This window comes from Schistocerca nitens, chromosome 6, assembly GCF_023898315.1.
Source record: "Schistocerca nitens isolate TAMUIC-IGC-003100 chromosome 6, iqSchNite1.1, whole genome shotgun sequence".
In the NCBI taxonomy this organism is placed as follows: Eukaryota; Metazoa; Arthropoda; class Insecta; order Orthoptera; family Acrididae; genus Schistocerca; species Schistocerca nitens.
The window spans coordinates 421808828-421824438 of record NC_064619.1 but is presented as its reverse complement, the minus strand read 5'-3'; the positions used below and the strand labels follow the sequence as shown (position 1 = coordinate 421824438).

Below are 15611 nucleotides of genomic sequence, written 5' to 3'. Positions count from 1 at the left end.
GTCATACATTTGATCTATTTCTTCATCATCTGCAGAGCTAGTTGGCATATAAACTTGTACTACTGTGGTAGGCGTGGGCTTCGTGTGTATCTTAGCCACAATAATGCGTTCACTATGGTGTTTGTAGTAGCTTACCTGCACTCCTATTTTTTTTTATTCATTATTAAACCTACTACTGCATTACCCCATTTTGATTTTGTATCTATAACCCTGTATTCGCCTGACCAAAAGTCTTGTTCCTCCTGCCACCGATCTTCACTCATTCCCACTGTATCTAACTTTAACCTATCCATTTCTCTTTTTGAATTTTCTAACCTATCTACCCGATGAAGGGATCTGACATTCCACGCTCCGATCCGTAGAACGCCAGTTTTCTTTCTCCTGATAACGACGTCCTCCTGAGTAGTCCCCGCCCGGAGATCCGAATGGGGGACTATTTTACCTCCAGAATATTTTACCCAAGAGGACGCCATCATCATTTAATCATACAGTAAAGCTGCATGTCCTCGGGAAAAATTACGGCTGTAGTTTCCCCTTGCTTTCAGCCGTTCGCAGTACCAGCACAGCAAGGCCGTTTTGGTTAATGTTACAAGGCCAGATCAGTCAATCATCCAGACTGTTGCCCTTGCAACTACTGAAAAGACTGCTGCCCCTCTTCAGGAACCACATGTTTGTCTGGCCTCTCAACAGATACCCCTCCGTTGTGGTTGCACCTACGGTACGGCCATCTGTATCACTGAGGCACGCAAGCCTCCCCACCAACGGCAAGGTCCATGGTTCATGGAGGGAAGGTCTTTTAGGGTACACACTTCTTTTTGAAAGTTAGCCTGCGTAAGAGGTAAATTTATCGCCCTGTGTACACTCGAATTGAAAAAAGGGGCCATTTTCTGCGCCCACAGATGCGACGACCTGTTGGGAATGACGCAATCTGTAAATGTAGGCTTTCGATAAATATTAAACTCTATCCCCTTGCTAACTACTGATAAAGTTAGATCCAAGTAATTAATCTGTTTAGTATTATTCCCTAGTTCCATAGAGAACTTCATTTTTTCATGCATCGAATTGAAATGAGTATATAACTGCTCCATCTCCTTATGGAACCCATCTACCACAAACAACAAATCATCAACATATCATGCATAGAATCTAATGTTATCTTTAATGTCCATAGCACTATTGAAAAAACTGATTTCTTTTGAATTGATAAAAATGGCCATGGGTTGCCCGCTTGTTGGGCTTATGGCCGACATTTGCATGACAGATGTGGGATACCAAATGACATGAGCAGCAATATTGTGGTACGACAGACTGCAATCTTGATAGGCCACAATCCTGGGGCTATCAAATTCTGATGTGTGCTGGTACACATTTCTCCTTTTTACACAAAACAAACAAACAAACACTGTCTGAATACGCCTTGAACACCAATCATACCGAACAGCCACCATGTCATCCTCAGCCCTCAGGCGTCGACAGATAAGGATATGGAGGAGCATGTGGTCAGCACACTGCTCTCCCCGCCGTTGTCAGTTTTCATGACTCGTGTCATTACTTATTGATCAATTAGCTCCTCAATAGGCCTCACAAGGGTTGAGTGCACCCTGCTTGTCAACAGCACTCGATAGACACAGAGGTGATGCATCCACATGCTAGCCATGCCCAATAAAGCTTAACTTCGGTGATCTGACGGGAAGTGTTGTTGCCACTGCAGCAAGGCCATTGGCTCCTCCTCATACAAAGTATAACTTGGTGAGAAGAAAAAAAATTCCAATGAAATTTCTGAAGGATAAATGCACAGAAAAATCTTTTGTTGTATAAAGAATACAGGTAGAATTACTCCAAACAACATTGTGCGATCATGTAGAAATGTTAATCATTTGCATATCCAAGAACGTGGTACACACCATTGAATTTGACGTTTGTCACCTTCATGGTACTGCAATTTTAACAGCCAGCAGTGTTTTTAAGTTGTTGTAGCTGTGCTGCAAAAACACAGTTCCCGGAGCTGCAATGGACAATCCCTGGCGGCATGGAGAGAGACATCTGCAGCTGAATGAGAAAGGACATGGAAACCAGATGCAGAAGTTAATCTGGCCTAAAAGCCAGAGGCGGCAGAAGCACAAGGACATGAACATAACTCCGAGCTGTGACAGACAAGCAGCTGGTTACATGGTAGGTGGTTTCTGGAGCTCGACTGTAGGCAATATGCTGACGACATGGCTCACTGAAGACAGGGTGTCTACAGCAGATGACAGCTGGGGTCTTGTTATGATGCATCATGGGTGTTTGAAACAGTTGTGGTAGCCAGAGCACGTCACATAGGCCACTGGTGGCTATGTTGGGGTAGGTGAGGGCACTTGTGGTGGATGCACATCGCGCAGCTGTACTGGCTGCTGGACAAGGTAGGGCGAGGTTGTGGTGCATGTGGAGGCAAGATGACAGCTGGTGGTGTGTGTGCACCGTGGGCGGCCACGGGTACACGCTCTGTTTGACTGGTAGTGGAGGAAGAGTCATCCATCAACAGGTCTTCCACTGGGTCGAAGAAGAGAATGATGGCAGGAGTAGTCGTGATATAATCCAGCTTGACTGTGTCAATTTACACATTGCTTGGCTTGCTGTTGCACTCAATGTCCAGTGTTCGCCCGGCACGGGTGATGACACTGTGTGGTCCCGAGAACAGTGGCCAAAGTTCTGGCTGTACTGCATCAGTACGTAACATGGCATGTACACAGCACTATAGCATGTACGAACACTTTTTGGTGTGATGTTTCGACAGGCAGACACTGCTCGTTTCTCTGGAGAAATTCTGGCACAGCGATTTTGAACGCATCCATGGATTGTCACACTCCGACTTCCATCAATGGGCGCACACCTGCACAGCATGCCAGCATGTCAAAGTCAGGAGGCACACCCATGCACTCTTTGGCACCTTTCCTGCCGCATCACAACATTTTGCACATGTACACATGAACGTTGTGGGCCTGCTCACTCTGTCCCAAGGCAAGTGATATCTTTTGACGATGGTAGTTAACTTCATATACTCGCTGGAGGCAATGCCCATAGCGAACATCACCACCGAGATAGTTGCCACAGCCTTTGTTGGCACCTGGGTCCCACGTTTCGGCTGCCCCAGCCACATCACAATGAATCAGAGCTGCCAATTTGACTATGTGCTGTTCACCCATGTCACCTGTCTGTGTGGTGTGCAGTTACACAGAACTACCTGCAAAAACCCGGTGTCTAATGGCATGGTCGAGTGGCTCCATTGAACATTGAAAGCCTCCATAACTTGCCATCACTACCCAGCTGCGTGAGGACACACATTCTGTGCATCCGCACACTGATGGCAGGTGCCACCGCTGACTGGCCTGCCACCATCGCATGTTTACTGATGCCACAACGAAGTGCATGGAATCCAATATCACACAAACTGGACTGAGGAGTGTACACCTTCCGGGATAAGTGTTTGAGTGGAACTGTTATGCAAACACAATTATCGCGATAGCTGGTTAATACACACTGGGATCTTATTTCATTCTTTTCACTTTTTCATTTACTCATTTGTGCAGAATGAATACATTTTCGGCAAAAGCAGGGTGTCCAGCGACTGATCATTTTCAAATTCAAGGTTTTTTCCAGGTTTTTCATGTCAAATTTTTTCCATGTTAAATTTGATACTAAAACATCCTTTTTTTAAAAACTTCATAATGATAATTATTAAAATATGCACAATTAATGTCAAGTTATTTCCTTGGTAGTATAAAATACCGGAACAAATTATATATATAACAGAGGGAAACATTCCACGTGGAAAAAATATATATCTAAAAAGAAAGATGATGAGACTTACCAAACAAAAGCGCTGGCAGGTCGATAGACACACAAACAAACACAAATATACACACAAAATTCAAGCTTTCGCAACAAACTGTTGCCTCATCAGGAAAGAGGGAAGGAGAGGGAAAGACGAAAGGATGTGGGTTTTAAGGGAGAGGGTAAGGAGTCATTCCAATCCCGGGTATTGTCTGCTTGTGTCTGTATGTTGATGGATATGTGTGTGTGTGCGCGAGTGTATACCTGTCCTTTTTTCCCCCTAAGGTAAGTCTTTCCGCTCCCGGGATTGGAATGACTCCTTACCCTCTCCCTTAAAACCCACATCCTTTCGTCTTTCCCTCTCCTTCCCTCTTTCCTGATGAGGCAACAGTTTGTTGCGAAAGCTTGAATTTTGTGTGTATATTTGTGTTTGTTTGTGTGTCTATCGACCTGCCAGCGCTTTTGTTTGGTAAGTCTCATCATCTTTATATATATATATATATATATATATATATATATATATATATATATATATATATATATATATATATAACTTGCTGATTAAAGGGAACAGACAGTAGGAATTTGTCGTGATAAGAATGAATAAATCATTTCTTTAAATTTAACTCAACATATGTGCTCTTTTTGTTTCTAATTCTTGGATTTCAGTTTACTTTCATTTGTTCAACAATTGTTCCTCCTCTTCTCTTTTCACCTTCCTTCGCCTTACGTTTCACATCATCTTTGTACAAGGAATGTGCATTGCAAAAACAGTGTATAAGAATTTTGTTGATGCTGAAATTGTAAACTCCATTTGCATCCTGGACAGCGTCAATTGCATCTCTGGGCAATAAGCCTTTTTTCTGTTTGATTTTCAACTATAATTTCAGAGTTTACAGAAAAGCCTCACTCAACAGAAGCATTTTCGAGTGTGATTATTAAAAGAATTTGCATAAAATCTAAGAAATTTGGGCATGGCTTTGAAGATAGTTCAGTTACGTTAATCCAGAATTTATCAAGATGATTTTCACTTCTTTCATAACATTTCATCTTGTCTTCAATTCTTTTTTCTCTGCAGATCTCCACAAACTCAAGTTTGACATGGTCTGCCTTTGAATTCAACATTCTTCTGTTTGCTACCAAAATTTCAAGACTTATTGTCAATCTTCCTTGAGCTACTATCTGGTTTAATGCAATTTTTGGATTCAAGAAGGAAATTATACGTGTTACATTGTATTTCAGCAGTGATCTTTCTCACAGCTTCTCTACTATGCCAATAATGCATGTTTTCCTTTAGCAACAATATTTCCTCTTCAGATACATTCCTAATTGTTTTCAGTACATTTCTTATAGCAAAATCCAGACTGAGCTGTCTTACAATAACTAGATTCTTTACATCATCATTTATGTTAATTTTCATCAAAGAAGATGTTTTGCTTTTGAAGACATCTAGTTACATAACTTTCTGCATCAAAATGTTCATACGATGATGTAGTACATCATACAGCAATGGAGACATCGGGACATCACTGTGAAAATCGAGTAAGAATGGTTCCAACAAGTGTGCTGTTGAATGAGGAATGTCAGTTTCAGAGATAGCAATCTGTTGTTGACTGCTTCAGAGACAACTCTGAAATTTAATGACTGAGGAATAGTTTTCAATTTATTTATCTCAGTAACATAAGTTTGAATATGTTCAAGAATTTCCACATGCATCTATGTAAGAAATGGTATTTCTTTCATGCCAATGATGGATTTCTGCTCTTGGGACTTAGTTATCATTAAAATGCAGCAATGTGAGGAAGGTATCGCGAGGGAAATTATTTTGGCCTCAGCATACCTTCCTTACGAAGACAGCTCTCCTCCTCCCTTGGATGTGAGGAGACTGGTAGAGACTTGCCATCAGCAAGGTGATCAACTGCTGGTGGGATGCAATGCCAATGCCCACAACCTAGTGTGGGGCAGCAAGGACACCAACAGTAGAGGTGAGTACCTTCTTGAATTTCTTTTAGCTAACAACTTAGAGGTCCTGAATATGGGCAATGAACCTACATTCAGGAATAGCAAAAGGGAATAAGTAATTGACATAACCTTTGGTTCTATGATGGTAGCTATGTCAAACAATGGCATATGGTGTTGGAGCCATCCTCATCAGACCACATGTACATCAAATTCAAGGTTTAAATGGGAATCAGACAGACCATGACCTATAGGAATCCCAGGAAAACAGACTGGGAGATATATAGGAGGGACGTTGACTTACGTTTATCGGAAATTAAAATCTCAATAAGGAATCCAGTAGAATTTGAGGAAGTAGCAGAGGCTGTTACTTCTGCCATAGTGACCTCATATCAGGACAACTGCACAATCACCAGGAAGTGCACAAATAGGAGTGTTCCTTTGTGGAATAACAAACTGTAAATGCAAAGAAAACAAGTACAGAGACTGTTTAATATTGAGAGACGTAAAGAACAATGGGCTAAATATCGTGAGGCCCTTGTCAATTACAATCTTGCAATAAGACAAGCAAAGGAGGCATCCTGGAAGGCATTCTGTGAGGGAGTGGAGGGCACGGCTGCACAAGCAAGACTATACAAGATTCTCACTAGAGTACCAACCAATCCAGGAGGTACATTGAGGAAGGAGGATGGGGAATATACAAAGACAGCACATGAGACATTGGAATTGTTCCTCAAAACTCACTTTCCTCAATGTGCTCTGCCGGACAACACAGACCAGTATGTGACCCTAGAGAGACAATGGTTCTCAGGCACTCTAAGAGAGGACTGGGATTGGGCCAAGGAGTGGGTGAACTTCAACAAAAGCCAGTGGGCAGTGGGAACATTCCAACCGTTCAAGTCATCTGGCCCAGATGGAATTTTTCCAGCTCTCCTGCAACAGGCAGGAGGAAAGCTCATAAGAGTCCTATGCAGGCTATCTCAGGTTAGCCTTGCAGTAGGAATCATTCCCAATGCTTGGAGGGCAGTGAAGGTTGTGTTCATTCCAAAGCCAGGGAGAATTGATCATACCAAGGCCAAGGATATGAGACCAATCAGTCTGTCCTCCTCCATTCTCAAAACTGGTTAATGTATATGTTGGGGAGAGGAGGCTACGTAGGGTCTACACCCAAACCAACACGCATACCAACCAGGTAAATAATGTGAGACAGCTCTCCACCAACTCATTGGGCAGGTGGAAAAAGCACTTCACATCCAAGAAATAGCCCTCTGCATCTTCCTGGATATCGAGGGGGCCTTCAGTAACACGACCTTCAATTCCATGGTAAGGGCAGCAGAGGTGCATGGTCTGGGGACCACTATATGTAGGTGGACCAGGGCCATGCTTAGTGGGAGGAAAGTAGAGGCTGCCATGATGAATGAAAAGATGGTAATTAAGACCACTAGAGGCTGCCCACAAGGAGTAGTTTTGTCTCCTCTATTGTGGAATCTAGTGGTGAACGAACTCATTGAGGAACTAAATTCCAGACAATGCTTCTGCCAAGGATACACAGATGACCTTGTCATAGTAATACTTGGCAATTCACTGACACAGTCAGGAATATGGCATAAGGAGGCTTGGACATTGTGCAAAAATGGTGCTTTAAACAGGATCTGAGAGTCAATCCTAAGAAGACTGGTGCCATTTACGAAGAGACATACTAAGCATGCAAGTTGGAATCTAAAGCTCTTCGATGAAACTATACCTATGAAGGGGACAGTGAAATATCTAGGAGTGACCTTGGATGAGAAGCTAACTTGGACATCTCACATTAAGAGCATCTGCTCCAAGGCAAAAAGTGCTCTAGTGAGTACTAGGAGGGCTTGGGGCAAAAACTGGGGCCCAAGCCCCAGGGGTATGCACTGGATATACACCACAGTGGTTAGACCTAGGATTTTCTATGGGGCTGTAGTGTGGTGGAAGAAGGTAGAACAGCGGGTTGCTGCTAATGTGCAGAGTTTGGCCTGTTTAGCCATAACGGGCAGAATTAGCAGCACACCAACCGCTGGAATGGAAGCCATGCTGGATTTGCCTCGACTTCACCTTTGGGTCAAGATGGAGGCAGCAGCTGGGGCACACAGACTTCAAACTGGCCAAAACTGGGTCTCATTTGGATATCCAGAATCACACACTAACATAGTGAGTGAGGCTGGGTAAATGACTGCAGACTATATAATAACTCCCAACCGCTTTGACAAGCCTTACAACATAATAATTGGAAGTAGGGAGCAGTGGGAGAAAACAGTTCGACACCGTTTGGTTCATCGATGGGTCAAAAACAGACCAAGGCATTGGGGCAGGGTTGTACGGGGTTCAGCCATGACTGGAGAGCATCACCTCTCTAGGGAAACTGGCCTCTGTATTCCAAGCTGAAATTACTGTAATCAGGGCATGTGTGGAGGAGAATATGCATGGGTGCTACAATGACTGTAGCATCTACATCTATTCAGACAGCCAAGCAGCCCTTAAATCATTGGCAGCTCCTGCAACTAGATCTAATATTGTTGCAGATTGCCACAGGGCACTGGTGGAGCTAGGGGGAAGCGATGGAGTGAACCTAGTGTGGATCCCTGGCCACTCAGGGATCTGTGGCAAAGAACAAGCCGATAGATTGACTAGGATGGGGCCAACAACTCCATTTATTGGACCGGAACCTGTCCTGACAATCACCAAGGCTATGATCAAATTAGAACTACGGAACTGGCTTAGGAAACAGCACGTAGGATATTGGACCAAGGCCCATAAACAAAAACATGGTAAGGTAATGATGTCCATGCCATGTTTTAAAAAAAGCTCTGTAATCTTGGGATTGAACAGGAAAGAGATCAAACTCATGACTGGACTGATGACCAGCCATGGGAATTTCAATAGGTATAACGGAAGAGGACCCTAAATGTAGGATCTGTGATGAGTGTGAAGAAACTGCATCACACCTAATCTTCGAATGCATGGCATTGGAGAGTAAAAGATACAGAATATTCGGGACAACTAGATGTGAAGAAATTGTGTCTAACAAAAAACTGGTAGAGGGACTCCTTGCACTATTTAAGGGCACTGGTTGGCTTTACTAGATATACAAGGAGCGATTCCGCACAATAAACCTAGTTTCGGTGCGGGCAGTGGCGGGTCAGACCTAAGCTGTTTTAGCTTCCCTGTTAAAATCAATCAATCATACAATTATAGTTAGCGGTGACTTCATCCTACCCTTGATGTGTTGGTCTTAATGTGTGTTTGAAGACAGTGGCAGGCATAAAATACCTGAAATTGTACTGAATGTCTGCCCCAAAAATTAATTTGAGCAACTAGTTCAGGAACCCATTCTAAATGTAAATGTCTGGCTGTGAAAACATACTTAAGCTCTTAACAACAGATAATCTTGAGAAAAAGGAGTATCATAACCGATTCAGGGATTAGTGACTAACAGATGCAGGGATTAGTGATCACAAGGTTGTTGTAAAAAGTCTGAATACCATAACACCCAAATCCACCAAAAATAAATGCAAAATAAATCGATTAAAAAACTCAGCTGAAGTTCTGGTTGTTTCGTCCTACAAGACAGTCCTTCCAAACTGAGTATGTGAGAGTAGACCTGATGTGGCTTACATTCAAAGAAATTGTATGAATGACAATTGAGAGATGTATATACAAATAAATTGTTAAGAAATTGTACTGATACCCCACAGCACACAGAACAGGTTAGAACACTGTTGCAGAAGCAATGGAAAAAGGAGGCCACATTTAAAAGAACGTAAAATCTCAAACAATGGCAATCTTTTACTAAAGTTCGAAATTTAGTGTATACTTCAATGCATGATGCTTTTGATAGTGTCCAACAATGAAACTCTGTCTCAGTATCTGCCAGAAAATCCAAAGGGAGTCCAATACAGTCCAAAGAGAGCTTGATACAATCAATACTTTCGGTGTGTGACAGCAATGGTAATGTTACTAATAACAGTGGCACTGAAGTTGGGTAAATAAATACGTTTTTCCGAAAGTTCTTGACCAACGAATGAGACGTAAACGTTCCAGAATTTGAATCAAGAACAGGTGCCAACATGAGTAGCTCAGAAGTAGATATCCTCAGTGCAGTGAAACAGTTTAAATCACTTAATGAAGGCAGTTCATCCACTCCAGATTGTATAGCCACTTAGGTTCCTTTCGGATAAGCTGATACAATGACTCCATACTTGGCCATTATATACACTCGCTCATTTGATGAAAGAATGTACTTAAAGATTGGAAAGTTTCACAGTTCACACCAATACTCAGCAAAGGAAACAGGAGTAATCTTCTGACTTACACACTCATACTACTAATGTCGATTTGCACCAAGATTTTGGAACATACATTTGAACATTATGACTTACCTTGAAGTAAATGATCTATTGACAAATAGTCAGCACAGATTCAGAAAGTATTCTTTTGTAAAGCACAACTAGCTCTTTATTCATATGAAGTAACAAGCACTAATGAAAAGGAATCTCACGTTGATTCCATATTTCTAGATTTTCAGAAGGATTTTGACACAGTTCTTCACAAATGACTTCTTATCAAACTGAAGGAAAATCATCAAGTCCAACAGAAATGGTATCTGGGCACTCCCCAAGGAAGTGTTACAGGCCTCTGCTGTTCCTAATCTACATAAATGATTTAGGACACAATCTGAGCAGCCATCTTAGATTGTTTTCAAATGATGCTGCCATTTACCTTCTAGTGAAGTCATCAGAAGATCAAAACAAATTGAAAAATGATTTAAAAAATATATCTGTAGAATGCAAATAGTTGCAATTGATACTAAATAATGAAAAGTGTGAAGTTATACACTTGAGTACCACAAGAAACCCACTAAATTTTGGTAACACAATAAATCACACAAATCCAAAGGTTATGAATTCAACTAAATACTTACATATTACAATTATGAATAACTTAAACTGGAGCCATCACATACATAATGTTGTGGGGAAAGCTAACCAAAAATTGCAATTTACTGGTAGAACCCTTCAAAGATTCATCGGGTCTACTAAAGATACTGCCTATACTATGCTCTTCTTCTGAAGAATTGCTGTGCGGTGTGGGATCCATATCGGATAGGATTGAAAAAGGACACGGAAAAAGTTCAAAGCAGGGCAGCTCGTTTTGTATTATTATAAAATAGGGGTGAGAGTGTCATGGATGTAGAACACGAGTTCTGTTGGCACTCGTTAGCACAAAAGTGTTTTTTGGTGTGGCAGAATCTTTTCACAAAATTTCTATCACCAACCCTCTCCTCTGAATGTGAAAATATTTCAATGATGCTAACATACGTAGGTAGAAATGACTATTGTAATAAAACAACAGAAATCAGAGCACACACACAAAGATTTAAGTGTTCATTTTCCCAGCATGCCTTGTCCTCCTGAATCTGGGTACAGTATTTTAAACACCTCATCTCCTCACTCACTGTGGAACTAATACACACTGCTCTACATCATAAAGTAAGACCACAACTATAAAAAGTTTCAACTATATAATAATATTTAAACCTTTGCAAGATCATATCACAGTTTGTTGAATCAAACTGCCTAAACTATGTCACACAATGATAGAAATCTGTGATTTGTTTATGTTAGTATATAATACATTTTGAGGAATATAGCCTGTTCAGTTGGTCGTCCTTTTTGAAATTCACAGTGTTCTTTTTTCTGAGAAGTACCACAAATTCTATTGTAGATGATCATTCCAAGAGTTTCCAAGGAACAGAATTCTCATAGTTTTATGTAAGTAAACGACCTCATTTCCATGGATTTTATTTCCTGTATTACTTTTAAGTGTGTTCCATATAATTCTTCCTTTGTTGTTATAATATTATATTATACAATTTTATAATATTTAAATTAATAAAATTTGATAGCCTGATTTCAATTTGTAATGTGATTGCAGCCACATAATTATCTGTGTTCTCTGATCGCAAGTGTAGTCTTTTTTTTTTACTTTTCTGGTTCCATACACACAAGATGATGGTATGGGGAAACAGTAATTGGAAAAAAGCTTTTTATGATTTTGTATATTAAGATGCAAATACGTATATATATATATATATATATATATATATATATATATATATATATATATATATATATATATATATATATAAAAAGAAAGATGATGAGACTTACCAAACAAAAGCACTGGCAGGTCGATAGACACACAAACAAACACAAATATACACACAAAATTCAAGCTTTCGCAACAAACTGTTGCCTCATCAGGAAAGAGGGAAGGAGAGGGAAAGACGAAAGGATGTGGGTTTTAAGGGAGAGGGTAAGGAGTCATTCCAATCCCGGGAGCGGAAAGACTTACCTTAGGGGGAAAAAAGGACAGGTATACACTCGCACACACACACATATCCATATATATATATATATATATATATTACAAAAAGAAGTTACTATAACGTTCTGCAAAACAGTTAATCTTTATTAATAAACAAACTGCAGCAGACTGTAAGAAAGAGAAAGAGAAAGAGAGAAAGAGAGAGAGAGAGAGAGAGAACAATAAGAAACAGAGGGTCCCATCAATTGGCATGGAAGATACAGCAATAAAGCTTACAGACCAACTATCTATGTGAAGCAACCAGAAATTATGGCTGAATGAAGAAGAAATGTAGTGACTATTTTAGAGTAGGATACCCTCTGGTAGAAACACATTTTTCTTCATTGTACAATTGTGAATAAAAATAAAAAAATCCATCAATATACCTTAACTTCCTGTTTTCCAGCAATATGTCAGATTTCTTGAACTTGTTTCCTCGGTAAATAGTGAAAGATTTGGCTTCAATTTTGTTGTATATTTCAAGTTTGCGATCCTCTTTCTCTTTTTCTGCCACCTGAGCATCAACTTCGACGAGAATTTCCTGCACAAGGAATCAACAATTCTTACACATTAATAACTGTCCAAATGCCTGATTATTCAAAATTAATTGTGAAGTTTTGCATAGTACTTACTTTCACAAGTGCCAGTGCCTTGGTAAGATTTTCCTGTTCTACTTTATTGTCTTTGGCAGTCTTTATTAGAGGTTCAATGAGAAGTGGATATTTGGTAAGTCTTTGGGTAACAAATAGTATGCATTCTGGTATTCCTTTCTTCTTCAGCAATGGATTGACTTGACAATGTTTAACAAATTCTGCAAACCTCCTGTCATGGAGATAATTCTTATATATATTTACAGCATCTCTATGACGACTGCAGAATTCACCATAAGCAGATTTCAGTTTCTCAGCACAGACTCCCGAGAACTGTTCAAGTAATATATCACTGATTGTTACAACAACAGGTTCTTCCTTTTGCCTTTGCCGCAACCGTTGAAGAAAATTAAGATGAATTTCTGTTAATTCCGACAAACATGGAAACATCCGTTCTAGGTCATTGCCTAACTGAAAATGTTTCTGAAAGCCTTCAACGAACACCTGGAACACAGAAATTACATGACTATATGAAAAAAAGTTAACATTCACTTGACTGTAACAAATTAATCATCATCTGTCCACATGACCATACCCTGGGTATACCACAGCCTCTCAACAATGTCCAGAATGAACAAATACACATTTAATTAATCTCATGTATTATGTAAATGTGTTACACTTGACATACAACGATTGGTGCAGGGGCCCAAAACGAACATCTCTACAAAATTTACTTTAACCCTACAGCTACAGGCAATGCATGCATATGTTCAGCTCTTTCCATATAATTCCAGTGGGCATGCATTTATTGTGTCGGATATGATTTCTGGGCTTTCTGTATAGCAGAGTCTCTATTTTCCTGACAAATATTTTTCTGCTGCTCTGGAACATTGGGAGTCACATTTTACAAGTTATCAAGTCTCATGGCCGAAGGGAATGGTCAAGTTATGACCTGTTTAATTGCATCATAGAATACACATTAGGCAGCACACAGCTGGAAGTAACAAACTGTTGTTAAGAATTAATAGTAATAGTATGAGAGATATGTCCAAGCAGCAAGAAAATTCTGTAAAACATTACTTTTCACTGCACTACAATATGTCATTTCATTTGAAAAAGACTGTTACAATATACATTCAGTTGCGTAGCAGCAGTGTTAACAGTGAGCCTATGTTCTTAATGTGTTGAAATGTGTGGCTGCTACTGGACACAGCGACTCTAGTGAAGATTCTATAAATTTAGGAAGGGACAACAACTGTTGTGACGAGATCTTCAGTAAGAGCGATGAAGAATCGGATGAAGATAATGGATTTGGACATTTTTGCATATGGAATGAAACTGATGAGAGTGATTTTCCTAATGCTCTACCAGCTTTCTCTTTTACTTCAATCCTGGGAGTAAAACAAATTTAAAAACAAATGCTACAACATTTCAGTACTCCGAAATATATTTTTGACAATATTTGGTTTCATTTTCTAGTAACTGAAATCAAGTATGCATACCAGTTGTCCAAAAATATGAATTTCAAGTCAACGAAATGGAGAGGCATTTATGAAAATGAAAAGAAATTTGTCATAGGTCTTTTGTTGTTACAAAGTATAGTCAGTTTACTTGAATGATACAGGTACTGGTTGAAATGCAAAACAATTCGTAGTCTGACCTTGAGATAGATTCAGATTGGTTATGAAATACTGGCACTTTTAGGGTAATCCCACTTTCAACCAAGACACATATTCATGTGCAAAGTTACAAAAAGCGTATGAAATTATTAAATATTTACAAATCAAGTTCAACTCAGCTTTAGTTTGGAAAGAAATGGTAACATGAATGAAAGCTTATAATTATTCAATGGAAGGTTTGGCTGGAAACAGTATTACCAATGAAAAGATTTCGGCTTTGCTACAAATCATTTGTTCTGTGTGATTCACAAAGGGTTACATATGAAACATTTTTCACTGCAAAAAATACACCATACTTACGATAAGCATAAAGAATACCCTATGTCTACCAAAACTGTTTTATAGCTAATAGATTCTCTATTAGGCAAGGGCTATTGTGTAACAACTGATAATTTTTACACATCACCTAAACTTGCCAATTATTTGTATAACACACAACGTGTATTTATGGAACTCTCCAAGTGGATAGAAAGTGTCTACAGACTGTGTTTGCAGCCATAAAACCTAAACAGGGAGAAATCGGAGCTTTCCAGAGGGGCAACGTCATGGTCCTAAAATGGCAAGATAAAATCATAATTTGTGCTTTGAGCACTATATACCATCTATCATCACATGTAATGGAAACATAATGAGGTGGTGAAATAACAAACCCTCAGTTAATATGCGACTATAACAATACAATGGGTGGCACTGACAGTGCGGATCAAGAACTTTCTTATTACAAGACCACAAGGAAACAGCAAAAGAAATATTACGAGCAAATACTTCATCATATGTTATTGATAGGGACAGGAAAATTTCACGAAAATGTTAATGCATAAAATAATGATTACTGGCTTTTAGCAAAACATCATGAAATTGACATTTCTGCAGGATATCATCAAAGTTGTAATTTTGCTGTATAATAATGTTATAACTATATATTTGTAACTGATGGTTATTGTATGTTAAAATTGCATTTTATTTTCTAATCTCATCAAGCTGATATTAATGTATAATCCTAAAATAATGCATCATTTCCTCTGTGATGACAAAGATAGCACAGAATTTGGCAAAAAGCAATTCGAAATACTGAAGATAAAAAAATCACTGATTTAAGCAACATTTGGCAAAAACTGCCAAATTAGGGGGGGGGGGGGGACACGGAGTTAAAACAAATTAGCAATGAAATACA

The 15611-nt window shown here is 39.5% G+C and overlaps 1 protein-coding gene across 1 annotated transcript in view; it reads right to left on the bottom strand.

Annotated features, from left to right (window-relative positions):
- LOC126262284 (rho guanine nucleotide exchange factor 18) overlaps nt 1–15611 on the bottom strand; it is a 628397-nt gene that overhangs the window by 137179 nt on the left and 475607 nt on the right. The window contains exons 18-19 of the mRNA XM_049958802.1: nt 12798–13259; nt 12552–12706 (exon numbers count right to left, since the gene is read on the bottom strand). Of these exons, the coding sequence (XP_049814759.1) occupies nt 12552–12706; nt 12798–13259 (617 nt within the window). The remainder of the gene's footprint in view (nt 1–12551; nt 12707–12797; nt 13260–15611) is intronic.